Raw genomic sequence first — 14,624 nt, forward strand, 5'->3', positions numbered from 1 at the left:
AGAGAGTGGTGAGCTGAGGTGAGGTGGGGTTTGCTTGAAGCACAAAGTGAGGGTATAAATAGGGAAAGTAAAGCTGGGTGAGGTATCATATGACGTCAGCTGTTGAATATTATTGTATTTAATTAGGCTGCGGCTTCTGCTGCCAATATAATGATAGAATCAAATTTTTATTTCTAATTAAGTAGTTAGGTTTGTGTGCGACGTCATTAAAAATGTAAATTTTATATTTGTCACATTATTATTTAACGATTGATTTACTAGATTGTTTAATGAATATTGAAATAAAGTGACAAATAAATATATGAAATCAACATATTTATATGTTGAATGAGATTGTAATTGAACATAAATCTAATAGTGCAAAAAGTAAACCCTACTTTTTGTTTGCTTTTGGATTATTTGGAGGAAAGTACTCGTGTGCAAGTTTGAAAATCTCATCCTCTCTAAGAGCACTTCCTCCACCCCCCAAATAAAAAATCCCACTCCACCCCATCCAATAGGCTGGCCCAAAATTGAGGTCAACTTTGAGCCCAACACATAATGGACTGAGCAAGAGATCGACCTACATGATGCCAGACTGACGTCAGCTATGTGAATTTCTTATTTTTGCCACTGGCACGTGGGATACACGCGCGCGTTCTAGCATTAACAAAAAAAAAAATTCAGAATCTTACCGTGGACCACGTGTCCACTTTTGGGCTGTTGGATTTCAATCCAACAGTCCAGATTAATTAACTTAACAAAAAACTATTTAAAAATACATAAAAAAAAATAAAAGATTATATATATGTATGTGTGTGTGTGTGTATATATATATATATACCTAATCATCTTTCACAAAAATTGTACTTTCGAAAAATGACACGTGGAGTGATAAGATTGGTTAAAAATTCTATCCGAAATTAAAAATAAAATTATTTTTTAGTATTTTATAATAAAATAATAATAATATTTTAATACGAATTGACTAGACTCTTGCCTAGCTCATTTTTTAAGGATGGAGATGCACTTGGTCAATTATTGTTCATTTGAATCAATTACTATTTATTTGGATGAATTAAACGAATTTTGGGCCAGCTCATTTTTTAATGATGGAGTTACTCTAAAAAAACCCCAGTTTACTGTGGTACAAGTTTAAAGTTTAAAAATCAAAATTTGCCGCATACAAACAATTCAATAACCTCCAAAGTCCTTCAGACATATTAGTATTTTAAGAAATAAATAACTTAAAATTGATCTTGTATTTTTTGCATTTACACACTAAATCTTCAGTGCTAAGCACCAAAAGCCTTCTTTAGTGTTAAAATTGTTTAGTAATAAAGTGAATCAAATTTTACTTTATTTTTTTGTTAATTAAAATATTGGGCGGTTGGGTTTAGTCAAATGGTTACAGAACAAATTAAGTTAAGAATTAATACAGAATGAAAATCAAGTCAACAAAAATAGGGAAAAAAAAAAAAAAAAAGCAAAGAGGCTTTTTATTTCTGCCACTCAGTACTAAGGTCTGGTGGTATTTCTCTTCATTTGTAAGTGAGAAGTCCTAGGTTTGAATCTTATAGATGGTGAATTCGATACCAAATTAGGTTGCATATTGTGTGGCATAACGTAACTTCTCCCCTCCCCTGTGTAAATATTTCTTTGTACTAACAATAAAGAGGTTTTTTATTTCTAAAGCCATCTCCTGGACTATGATTGTCCTCTCTTCTTGCCGACGGCCGTTGTTTTCACATGCAACTTTTCTTCCAAACTAGCTAGTGTTTCTAGAATTTTGGCTTTAATATCTACTTTTCTTTACCTGGTCGAGCAATCAAATTTAAAGAACACGTAAGAGGCGGGGGAACGTGCTTTAAACTCAAACGTCATAAATAAAATTCTCACGGATACAAAATTTTAGGAAATTTATTAAGAAGTGTAGTTTGTGGATGAATGTACATATTTAAGGTTTAAATTGATGTCTGATCTTCAATGGCTTTGATTTTTTTTTCATGTTTTTTCCTTGCATAAGTAGATGGCCGGCGATTAAGGAACAAGTAAGAGATGTAAGATGAATTTTAAACTTAGATGTCAAAGATTAAATCCTCACAGATGCAGAAATATTGGAATTTACTTAAAGACGCGTAATTTGTAGAGGAACTATATATATTCAACGTCTAAATCAAGGTCTAACTCAAGCTCTTCTCTCCGATGGAAGGATTTTCTCCTTAGCCAAAATAGTCTCACAGGAATTTTTGAATTTTTGTTCTATCTCAACAAATTCTTTGATTATTGCCTACCTTTTCAAGTTCAACTTTTCTAATGGGAAAACTCGGTCCCTCCCTTTCTGCTCCTCCCATTTTCTTGGACGTCAGTCGTATATACTATATGGTACTGTCATTTCAAAGAAAATTATACAATACACAAATAAGTCATATTTGCTGTAATACTAAATAGGTTTGAATGGTAGTGATATATAGTTTTGATTTGACATGATAAACACTGGCTAGGCTACCATCCATCACTAACAGTTTTTTTTTTCTTTTTTTTTTTTTCACGATTCACATTATTCTATCATACAATATGACTTTCACAAAGAGGACTTACATGAAATGAGTTCACCACCAAATAATATCCTCTATCCAATAATACATTACTATGTAAAAGTTTTTCTCAACATGACAATGACAATGTATTATTGAATTAGGATGCCACATAACGTAAACATGTTACATATAAGTTGCTCTTGACTTTCACTAGAAACTATATATGAGAAAGAGGGAACAAGCTTATTACAAAACCTACAGTTTTTCCTTTCTTGTCTAGCATATAAAATTACAAATTGTGGTTAACCAAAACCTATATCGAGATGGTCCACACTTGAACTAATTATCATTTAGCTTTTTCCAGGGTGACATGTGGTAGAGATGAAGATAAACGAGTTAAAAAAGTAGAGTTTATTTGGTGAGTGATTGTGCCTTATGAATACACTGAGACAGTGCTAGCTTTCTACTTCTCTAACCACCGCCTAATGACCTACTCATCTCGTTGAGAACGACCCAAGTATCACGATGTAGCTAATTAAGTGCTCATAAACCTCAAAAATCTGTAAGTAATGTGTGTTTTTCTTGATTTTTTCACGTAAACACGAGTAACGTTTGAGTCTTGCTTAAATTTCGTAAGTGTAAGAGAAGCAATCACTAATATAATCAGTATCTAAAGCAGTGAACCCACATTGTAATCAACTTATCTCAATAACTCTTTTTATTATTATTACAGGGAAGGAATGATTCAAAACTATTACAATAATTTAGAACAGAGTGAAATTTCGAACTACGCATGAGTGGAAACTGAACACCCTATCTCAATAACTCTTCTTTTTTTTTTTTTTTTTTTTAATTTTTATTTTGAACGAATATGCGCGCGTATAATTCCAATAAAAAGGAGTAAGTTGGTTGATAAAATGTCTCTTTAGGAAAGGGCATTATTTAAGTTTGAAGAAAGGAATAGAGATAGGGTTGGGTATGGTTGGTAGGGAGCCGGTCAGCTCGTTGCACGCATGAAGTGAGAAAAACTCTGGTAATCTAAAGTCTTAAGCTGCCATTGACGATTGTGATTTCTTCATCTACGAGATATAAATAGTCATTTTAAGTTAGCATAATTCGTTTCTTAACCAAATAATTAGATTCTTTTTACGGTTCTTAAATAATTAATATTTAAGTGACTCATCAGTCTGCCAGTTCTTAATCTTCTACTTTGCAGTGGAAGCAGTTGGACTTGTGTTTGCTTTCATCCATCTCCATCTCCTCCACCTCACCCCACTAACAACTATATTTATTTTTTTCTCTTCAAGAGTCTTATGCGTGTGGACCTTAACATATTCCAACATGTACTTTTATATAGTTTGCTAGCCATTTGAACTGCCACACAAAGTCCGGATGGAAACAATGAGTTCAGACAAAGTCCGGATGGAAACAATTGAGTTCATATTAAGCTGGCATTAAGACCATGCAGACTGTAAACGTAAGCGGATTTTTCCTCCCATAAATTTATGAAACATTGAATATTCAGCGTTGATCATTGGCAAATCGTTTTCTTCTGCTAAGATAATGGACGGATGCTAGCTAGCTACTACATAATTTTGTCATATGTATGAGAGGAGTTTAAGGATATCATTTTGATTGCCATAATCTTAAGAATGTAAAAAGTATTGTGTATGTATCTGGTACAATGCGCGATGTATTATATCATATTTCACAAGAAATATAATTTGTGTAAATTTGATACACCACATCAGCATGCATGCTACGCAATATATAAGATACATAACTGAATAACAAGAGTAAGTATTTATCCCTCAAAATGGTAATTATGTAAAATATTGGTAGTAGATTTGGTTATGCACAAAATCAAACAAAAAGATCCAGCCAAAATGTTATATGTAAGAAGCAATATGAAAACTCAGTGCTTTTTGTTCCGGTGGCTCAATGACAGAGCGGAAAGCAATCCTCCCCGCCATAAGTGACATGGTACAAAAATATACCTCACCACGAAAATCTTTAGCGACAATGTAAGCAAAGGCAAAGCAAAGCATTTCATGGATAATCTTGAAACGTGAGGCGATAGCTTCATGGAACTTAAAATTATTATAATGCTTATATATATATATATATAATACTTTGTAAAACAATCAAGTAAGCATGCCAAGCAATCAAATATTTGGCTAGTACTCCTCTAATTCACATCGTATAGTCATAATAAACAAATAGAAACTAAGAAACATAAATTAGCAATTTTCTTGAGGAATTGGATCATTTCGGCAAATCTTTGGGATCCTCCTGATACATTAACACAGGTTGTTGAATTTTGATACAACGGCTACAAACAAAGGAATCCTTTTAAAATTATAATAATTGTAACCGTTAGATCAAAATCTAACGATCCGTTTTATTGAGTCGAAAGGATCCCGAAGATTTACCTCAAAGAGGATCCAATTCCTTTTCTTGATAGGCCCATCGAAGAAAACGCCTAGGCTGGTCACAATACTATTTTTTTTTTTTTTTAACATTGAGTGATATGGATTAATGCATGCTACGACAATCCAACGGCTTGGATTGATTCTTGTCCAATCGAACGGTTGGCAAAAGTTAAGAACTTGGGAATAGGGGAAACCGGCTAACTCAATTGCAAGTAAATTTGGGGGCACTTTCTCTCTCATCTCTACTTCTCTTTCCTCTTCTCTCTCATCTCTCTCTCTTTGCTTCTCTCGATCCCTCTTTTGCAGATGGGTCACAGACGTAACAGAGCACCACCAGCTTCGCCATCAGACTTCCACCACCGCCACTGACCACAGTAAAACCCATTGAAATCACCGACGACCAGCCTGTTCCCATGATTTTGTTTCCATTTTCCTTCAATTTTCCTCTCCAAATTCAAATCTAATCGATCGAATTCCAGTAAAGTGGATGAGGAATTAAAGACAATCCTCTTCAACCTATCCGCTGGTGGCCGACCCGATCGGAGCCCACCGTCACCTCTACCCCAATTTGGTGATGGGAAATACATGTGAGTTTCATCCTTGTTAGAAAGATGCATTCATGTTATCAAAGGAGAGTTATTTATAGAAAGCCATCTGTGTTTTTTTCTTACAAATTAATGTGTTATGGTATTGATGCTAATTTTCGATAAAATCTTTAAAAACGAGTTATAGATTGAGCATGTGGGATAATTACAATGTTGACAAGGAAAGCCAAATTTAAAAGCCAAACCTAAAAGCTTAACCTAAAAGCCTAGACTTCACATAATTCTATTTTAATAAAACTATCGTTCTCTTTCAAAAACAAAATGTCCTACTTAATTAATAGTTTTTCTTCAATAGCACGTAAGTGATGAATTAGACAGAAAATGAATGAGTGAGATTAAAAATAGAAGATTTAATGAATATAAAAATAAAATCAAACGGCTAAAACACTTATAACAGTTAGTACTACTACGTCAACTAAAACACCTGTAGTACTCAGTACTGCCACCTGGCCTTAAATCCACACCCTTAATTTGAGTTAGAAACAGTGTATTATTGCCAAGGGGAAAATGTACTCCATTAGATTAGTCATGGTGGTCGTAAGAAGAATCTCCGTAGTGCACTTGTGCTATACGGCATTGGTAATCTGGGCATTCAATTAAACCTCATTTTCATTGCTCTTCGTACATTGAATTATTTTAATTAGGTTGAATACTTCTTAAATGCAATTTGAACATAAACACTTTAATCATGTTGGGGGTTCTTTGACAACATCCGACGATCCAGATTAGTTTCATCCATGGACATTCCATGGGTAGGGTTTGCATGGTTAGGTTGCCGTGCTCTTGAAGGTAGGGCACCCAAAAATTGCTCATTGCATTTACGCCATGTGAACAATACAAATTTAGACCATGACCAAAAATTCTCTTGAGACTTGACCAAAAACAGTCTTAAATTTTCAGTTGAGAGACAATCGAAGCTTGTAAACCTCATTAATATGCACAGGCTGTCACTGGGAGACCCACTGATTTTAAATTCCGAACTAAAATCAGTCACACTCTTACAAAATAAAAGAATAAATTATAGTAATAGTCTCGTAACTTGAACTCAATTGGAACAATGATCTCTCAACTAAAAATTTATTACCATTAGTCCCTCAACTTTAATCAAATTAGAGAAATGGTCCATCAACTTTAATCCAATTGAATCAATAGTCCCTTAACTTTAACTCGATTGTAGCAATGATCATTCTAACATAACTCATTTTAACAAAATTCTGACGAAGTTGACAAAATTGACCATAGCTACACGTTTCGATAAGTTGAGGGGCCCCAATTGGAGCAATGGTCATTCCAACATAACTTATTTTGACAAAATTCTAATGAAGTTGACGAAGAGGACCATAACTACACATTTTGATGAGTTGAGGGACCAATGGTAATGGATTTTTAGTTGAGGGACCATTGCTCTAATTTGATTAAAATTAAGGGACCCTTGTTACAATTTACTCAAAATAAATTTATTTATATTGCATTGCCTACCATTTCATATAGAAGAATAGATGGATAACGTGGCACCCATTATACACCCTCTCTCAGGAGAGTTTTTTTTTTTTTAGTGTGCATGAAACACAAAGTGGTACGCCACACATTATTATCTTGAAAAAAGAAAAAACTTTTCTCCAATTGTATAATAACATATGATATACCGTCCCGTGTTTCAGCATACTGAAAATTTTCTCCTTCCTTTCAACTACCATATCAAAATGGTGTGCTTTCTATGCTTATATACATACAATTTTTGAATCCGAAGATTGGTTGGTGAAGGGAACAAGTACTTCCCGCCAAGAGAAGTAGAGTGAACTTCACTCAAGAAGGTTTTCACCCCCAAAGGGAGAAACACGAGGGAACAGTTCAACCTATCCTTCCTTTGCTTGAATTGGACTAAAGACCTCGAGAACGCCTGCTGCGAAAAATTCACAAATTCGTTCACTTACCAACACTAGTTCGTATCTTACCTTTGAAAGCAAGCAATCGCGACCTTCGGTATGTAAGCATCTCTAAATAAGCCATTAAAAACTTGTGATATGGCCATATATAGAATATACAGGCAGTACTATACCTCACAAACCTATAGATATATATTTTCTTTGTTACTTTCAGTTTTTAGTATTGGCATTCTATATTTCTATGGCTCGATAATTTACGAGAACTTTCGATATATTTTGAAATATTCCAAGTCAAGTAGGCGTGAAAATATATTTCTACGTGCCAAAATATTAGAGGCTAGCATTACAGAAGATTTGAAGCCGTGGTGGGCCTGTCATTTCAGCCCTTTGGCAAATATGGCATAAGCAAAGTTATATTCCATCTTTAATTCAGTAGTTACGGCCTAATAGTATTTCTCTTTACTTGTAAGATAAAGATCTTAGATTCGATGCTTGTCAAATGCAAATTTGAACCACATTATTGCTAACTCATTATGAAGCTTAACTTCACCTTTTATTTTTTAGTATAGATAATACCGTTTGTTAAAAAAATAAAAATAAAAAAAAACCGCGCTCATTATTCTTAGCGTGAAAGAAAAATTGGGTTTTAGTTTTGAAAAACCGAACATAACCAAAACCGTTATATATTATAATTTGATTTGCCGCGCTTTTTCGGGGCAAAACCGGTCCAATCAAGACAGTGCCCATCACTAAGAAATGGAGTTAAGAAATGATTGAAAATTACGTAGTAGTAAGTGAAATGCCTTTTCAAAAACCATGTCTGGTGTCCTCAAAGTCTTTGGAGAATGTCCTAATTGACAATAACTCGGTTGAAGTAGGTTCGGTTGGGCTTGACCGCAGTGTACACAAGGATACAAATACAAAGTATTCCAATGCAGCTAAAGTCTCTGAACCGTTAAATATTATATCAAACAATCACTTCAGCAATTATACAACCAAGAAAATTAAGGCCATGAGCTCACACACCGGAAATGGAAAAAGGAGTGAAGAATTCCAAGCATTTCTAAGTGCAAACATAACCAACAGCCTATGGCACTAGACTCCTTTCCCGGATCAGCTAAATTCAATATCGATTGACAGTGCCGAGAAAATGGCCGATTAGGTCATCTAGTTCTGGTCACTTTGGGTTGGGAAAGACTAATGGTTATGGTGGAAACACATGACTGAGGACATGGCAGCGATAAATGTGTTATAACATAAGCGGACCAATAACAGATACAGAGATTTTTTTGGCGAAAACGAAGAAAAAAACAACCACAATCATTACATTTGGAAAAGTTTTAGGTAAAGGTTCTGTCTAGATGTCTTTTAAACACCCATGTCTTGTTTATCAACTAGGTTCATGACTGAAATGCTCAATCAGATATAAAAGAAAAACAAATTCAGCTGCTACACATATACCAAGTTTTACTAGCTCAAGAGAATTCCAAAAATGACCAAGGTCAGTTAACACACCCGTGACCAAAGAAACTTTAATGTGCCACGCCAAGAGTGTAAAATGTTAGATCAGAAGCGATGTGGTGGCCGATAGGGGGGCAAGGTAATGGTAAATCTATCCTCTCCTAAGAGCCTGTCTCGGGTGTGAGCCCAGGCAGAAACACCAATATGATATGTCCAAAACTGGATTCCTGAAAACTGTGGCTGTTAACTACCATTTCGAGATATAATGAAGCTGCAGAAACAAGTAGAAGTTTGAATATATCTGAAGCGTGATGTAGATTTGGTAAATCAGAATATTCACTTTCTCATTAATGCAGAAGCTTTCTGATGATTTTGCTACGCTATAGAGCCGTTTGAAAAAGTATATGTCCGAGCGAGATAACATACAGCACAGAATAGCTATCCTACAAACAGACCATTATTGTACCACCATCGAACTAATCTATGATACACACACCAATGCCTTAAAATCCCACATTATAGCTATCCAAAATTTGTAATTAAAGCTTCCACATAAGGGGAGGGGAAAAAAATTGGATTTGGGAAAATTTTGGTAAAAATATTAACTCAACAACGACCTGTTCATAACAACATTAGAGGATACATATACTAGAGAGAAAATAAAAAGAGACGAAGAGGAAGCCCAACTGCTTACCGGACAATCTGGGTCAGCTCAGAGGGAGGAAGTGACTGACTGCAATGTTTTATCACTCCCAGCTTTGTTCTCATCCTCAAAGAAGTCCTGCAGTGCAATCATCTTAATAGTGCTAGACTTTAAGCTCTTTATTGCTTCTGCAGTTGACAAAGCTCCGGCAATAGTTGTTATTACTGGAATCTTGTAAGCAAGGCCGGACCTCCTCAGTTGCCGTCCATCAATCTGATCAAGTGCATCACCCGAACTTGTGATCACCATTAACTGGATTTGGCCATTAGCAACCATATCAGCGGCATGAGGCCGTCCTTCATGAAGTTTGAGCACTCGTTCCACTGGAAGTTTTGCTAATTCAAGAATATGAGCTGTCCCAGAAGTTGAAACAATCTTAAATCCAAGTCCCAAAAAGGCTTTGGCAATCTTTTCAAGATGAGGTTTGGTCAAATCATTTAAGCTGAGGAACACAGTGCCAGTAAGTGGCAGCTTCTGCCCTGCAGAAATCTGAGCCTTGGCGAATGCAATGGGAAACTCGTAATCAATACCCATCACCTCCCCAGTACTACGCATCTCAGGCCCCAGCAACACATCACATCCTGGGAACTTCTCAAATGGAAGAACAGCTTCCTTTACTGATACATGTGCAGGAATGACCTCTTTTGTGAAATTTAGATCATGAAGAGACTTCCCAGACATGACAAGAGAAGCATATTTAGCCAATGGATGCCCAATCGCCTTGGACACAAAAGGGACAGTACGGGAAGCACGAGGGTTTGCCTCGAGTAAGAAAACGTCTCCAGACAAGGTAATTGCATACTGACAGTTCATCAGCCCACATACATTCAGCCTCCTAGCCAATTTTGTAGTCCATGTCCTAATTGTGTCCAAGCAAGAAGCAGGGATGGTTTTTGTTGGAATCGAGCAAGCAGAGTCACCAGAATGGACTCCAGCCTGTTCAATGTGCTCCATTATCCCACCAATGACAACGTTCCCCTGAGAGTCGGCAAGTGCGTCGACATCAATCTCAATGGCATCAGATAGATACTTGTCAATCAACACAGGGCGCTCTGGGTCCACTTCAACAGCATTTTCGAGGTAGGTCGCAAGTTTTTTGTCGCTATATACAATCTCCATGGCTCGGCCACCCAATACATACGAAGGCCGGACAACAACTGGGTACCCGATGTCCTTAGCAATGGCAACAGCATCAGCTTCGCTCCTGGCAATACCTCCTTTTGGTTGTTCAATCTTTAACTCATTAAGGATTATATTGAACTTTTCCCTGTCCTCAGCATCGTCTATGGAAGCCGGTGAAGTACCCCAAATGCGTACATGTCCATTCCCACTAGCACATTCAGGCTTGTTCTCATCTAGATACTGCTGAATAGGAAGAGACAGCTTCAGCGGTGTTTGACCTCCAAACTGCACAATGATACCATCAGGTCTTTCCAGATCAATTATATTCAGCACGTCTTCGACAGTCAGTGGCTCAAAATATAGACGGTCACTTGTGTCATAATCTGTGGATACCGTTTCAGGATTTGAATTCATCATAATTGTCTCATATCCTGCTTTCTGTAGAAGAGAAGGGAGAAGCAGCATATCAATAGAGGATTTAAGCAATTTACATGTCTTAAATGCATAGGCACCATCTATTCATCAAATATATAAACAGCAGGTAAACTTTTAGATTGGAACCTATGATTGCACAGGAGAAATATACGTAACGGCGGCCAATGTATAACTATGTTTGCATGTATGTGCATTAATCACACAGGAGGAATTCCTTCTTCCATTAAGTTCATTGATGAAACATACGCACCAAATTTAATAGAACTATATTAGATAACAGATACATGATATTGCAACTCCAGATTTCTTATCAACTGCCACTGAAAATGAAGTGTATCACACCCACCGCCCCCAAGTCTAAATCCCATTGGCATCTTGCTACAGCAATCCAATTGCAGTTTTGAAGACAAAAAGGTCTGACTGCTCAATTTGTAACTGCCTAATTCTGCGATCCTACTTGCCCAAAAATAGTGCATGATTCGTGAGTAGGATCTATCACTATTATGACTAATAAATCTAAAACCAATTGCATTCAGCTAATGCAGCCTAGTAATTAAAAGTTAAAATATCTATGTGTTGCTTAGGAACATAGGCAAGTGGGCAATAAACATATCAGAGACAAACCTGAAGTGCAAAGGACGTATGGCAACAACAGTAGTCAAACTCGATCCCTTGACCGATTCGATTTGGTCCTCCACCTAAAATCAAAACCTTCTTACTTTGGGTGGGAGCTGATTCACACTCATAGTCATAGGAAGAGTACATGTAAGGAGTATTGGCCTCAAATTCTGCAGCACAAGTATCCACCCGCTTATATGATGGAGCAACACCTAGTGATAGTCTCTTCATCCTGACGTCTTTTTCAGAGGATTTAGTGGCAAAAGCTATCTGTTTGTCACTGAAACCTCTCTTTTTCACTTCGTAGAACTCATCCTTTGTTAAATCAGACAAGTTTCTTGCCAGAAGGTATTGCTCCACATCTACCAGCTCCTTAAGCTGTGTGAGGAACCATTTGTCAATGAAACTCAACTCATGAATATCATCGACCTTCATACCCCTCTTCATTGCAGCATATATGGCATGGATACGCTCTGGGTTAGGGACTCGGAGGCTATACTTCAATTGTTCCCAATCCCAGTCAATCTCCTTAATTTTAGCACAGCCCCATCCAGAGAAACCACATTCCAAAGATCGAACTGCTTTCTGAAAAGACTCTTGAAACGTGCGACCCAGCGCCATTGACTCACCAACAGATTTCATTTGTGTAGTCAAAATTGGTTGTGAACCTGGAAATTTTTCAAATGCAAACCTGGGAATCTGTACAATTCAATACAACGTGAACAAGTAAGAAATGGCATACAAACCAGGTCTAAAAATGCATGGATAAACAGAAATGTATTTCTATCAATGTAATGAACAACGACAATGATTGATGACATTCCTCCATGCATAAGTAATGGTGATTTAGCATATAATCCAGGAAGCTGATGAACAATGATTATCTAACATTTGAATAAAAAAAGCTTAAGCCCCATGATCCCGTCTAAGGTCTAACCATTGCATCATCGCTAACATGTGACTAAACAAGTATAAAGCACAACGTGTTTAATCAGTGTCTAATTAGAGTACTGTGTAAAGGGTAATGAAGAAGCACTTGCCTTGGTTACTACATAATCTATGGAAGGCTCAAAGCTAGCCGGGGTCTTCTTTGTAATGTCATTAGGTATCTGATCCAATGAATAGCCTACCGACAACTTCGCAGCCATTTTCGCAATGGGAAAGCCGGTAGCTTTGGATGCCAAAGCCGAGGAACGAGATACCCTTGGGTTCATTTCAATCACCATAACCTCACCATCAACGGGATTAACGGCAAACTGCACATTGGAACCGCCACATTCCACTCCAATCTCCCTTATGATAGCAATGGAATAGTCCCTCAGCCGCTGATACTCCTTATCCGTCAAAGTTTGAGCCGGCGCCACAGTGATAGAGTCCCCAGTATGAACCCCCATTGGGTCGATGTTCTCAATGGAGCATATAATCACCACATTGTCAGCCAAGTCCCTCATCACCTCAAGCTCATACTCCTTCCATCCCAACAACGACTTCTCCACCAAAACCTGAGACGTCACACTCGCAGCAATCCCTGCCTTACAAATGTCCTCAAATTCTTCTCTGTTATAAGCAATGCCACCTCCAGTCCCTCCCAAAGTAAACGCTGGCCTAATAATCAACGGAAACTCTCCAATTTTATTTGCAATTTCGATACATTCCTCCAGTGTCGTGGCAATCCCTGATGGCGGGGTTTTCACACCAATGTTCTTCATGGCCTGCTTGAACAAGTCCCGGTCCTCTGCTTTTTTGATGGCCTCCAGCTTTGCCCCAATCAATTCCACTCCGTATTTAGCCAGAGCCCCACTCTCGGCCAGCGCCACAGCCAAATTCAGCGCCGTCTGGCCGCCCATAGTTGGCAATAGAGCGTCGGGCCGCTCCTTCTCGAGAACCTGCTCGACCAGCTCGGGCGTCATCGGCGTAATGTAAGTCCTGTCGGCTAAGTCCGGGTCAGTCATGATCGTGGCCGGGTTGGAATTGATCAAAACGACCTCGTATCCATCCTCCTTCAGCGCCTTGCACGCCTGAGTCCCAGAGTAATCGAACTCGCAAGCTTGCCCTATCACAATCGGCCCGGCTCCGAGAATCAGAATCTTCTTAATGTCCGTCCTCTTCCCGAGCTTCGGCGGCGCCCCATCTTTCGCGGCAGCAGCCCCATCATTAACCGAATTGCACCGGACCGAGTTGACTCGGCGACAACTCGTACGGTTACTGAAAGTGGCGAGCTGCGACGGAAATGATCGGAGGCGCAGAGAAGGAACGGCAGCGTTTCGCGCTTCGAGCTTCTTGGAGTAGAGGACGAAGCGGAAGCTGTTTGGTTTCGACGAATAAGGCTTGGAGTTGCCGAAGATTGAAAGCTTCGGGGAGAGAGCCTCGCTGTGGCTGAGGCAACGGTCCATTTCTTCTGTTGCCGGAAATAGAAGCTGTCACGGTGGAGGCTCAGAGGTTAGAGAGAGAGAGAGGGGAGAGAGGGGAGAGAGAGGGAGATTGGGGAATTAGGGTTTTGGGATATCCAGTTTTGTTGTGCTATTGGAAGTGTGACACAGTGACTGGAGTTTTGGAGTATTTGTTCGTTTGCTGGTGAGGAAGGACAATGCAACAGGACAGTGTGGCGACGCCTGAGATTTTAGGGTTTTTGTTTTGTCAAAATGATATCAAATGCTTTTGTTTTGCTTTTAAACTTTAATTGGATTTGGGCTTTGTCCAAGAATGGGCCCATAATCGGCCGCTAGACACCCAACAATTGCCCATTTGAGAAAGTGTGCTCAAGTCGTTAAGTAATTCACGTGTTACAATATAGATATGAATGAGAGAGTTGACGTGTCATCATATACTTAAGCAATAATTTT

At 38.1% G+C, this 14,624-nt stretch overlaps 1 protein-coding gene across 1 annotated transcript; it reads right to left on the reverse strand.

Moving 5' to 3' along the window:
* Positions 1-9,480: 9,480 nt before the first annotated feature.
* Positions 9,481-14,406, reverse strand: LOC137742062 (carbamoyl phosphate synthase arginine-specific large chain, chloroplastic-like). Its single transcript, XM_068481808.1, has 3 exons — positions 12,822-14,406; positions 11,788-12,480; positions 9,481-11,166 (listed from the first exon to the last, which is right to left on the reverse strand). The coding sequence occupies exons 1-3, from the start codon at positions 14,172-14,174 to the stop codon at positions 9,616-9,618; spliced, it is 3,597 nt and encodes a 1,198-aa protein (XP_068337909.1). The 5' UTR covers positions 14,175-14,406; the 3' UTR covers positions 9,481-9,615.
* Between the last annotated feature and the right edge of the window lie 218 nt (positions 14,407-14,624).

This window comes from Pyrus communis, chromosome 8, assembly GCF_963583255.1.
Source record: "Pyrus communis chromosome 8, drPyrComm1.1, whole genome shotgun sequence".
NCBI lineage: Eukaryota > Viridiplantae > Streptophyta > Magnoliopsida > Rosales > Rosaceae > Pyrus > Pyrus communis.

What these genes read in the sequence shown, in the direction of transcription:
- LOC137742062 (XM_068481808.1), bottom strand. Translation starts at nt 14,174, where the DNA reads ATGGACCGTTGCCTCAGCCACAGCGAGGCTCTCTCCCCGAAGCTTTCA. An exon ending in TAGATTATGTAGTAACCAAG is followed by an intron (nt 12,481 to 12,821) that starts GCAAGTGCTTCT and finishes TGAATTGTACAG; the next exon opens with ATTCCCAGGTTTGCATTTGA. An exon ending in ATACGTCCTTTGCACTTCAG is followed by an intron (nt 11,167 to 11,787) that starts GTTTGTCTCTGA and finishes TCTCTTCTACAG; the next exon opens with AAAGCAGGATATGAGACAAT.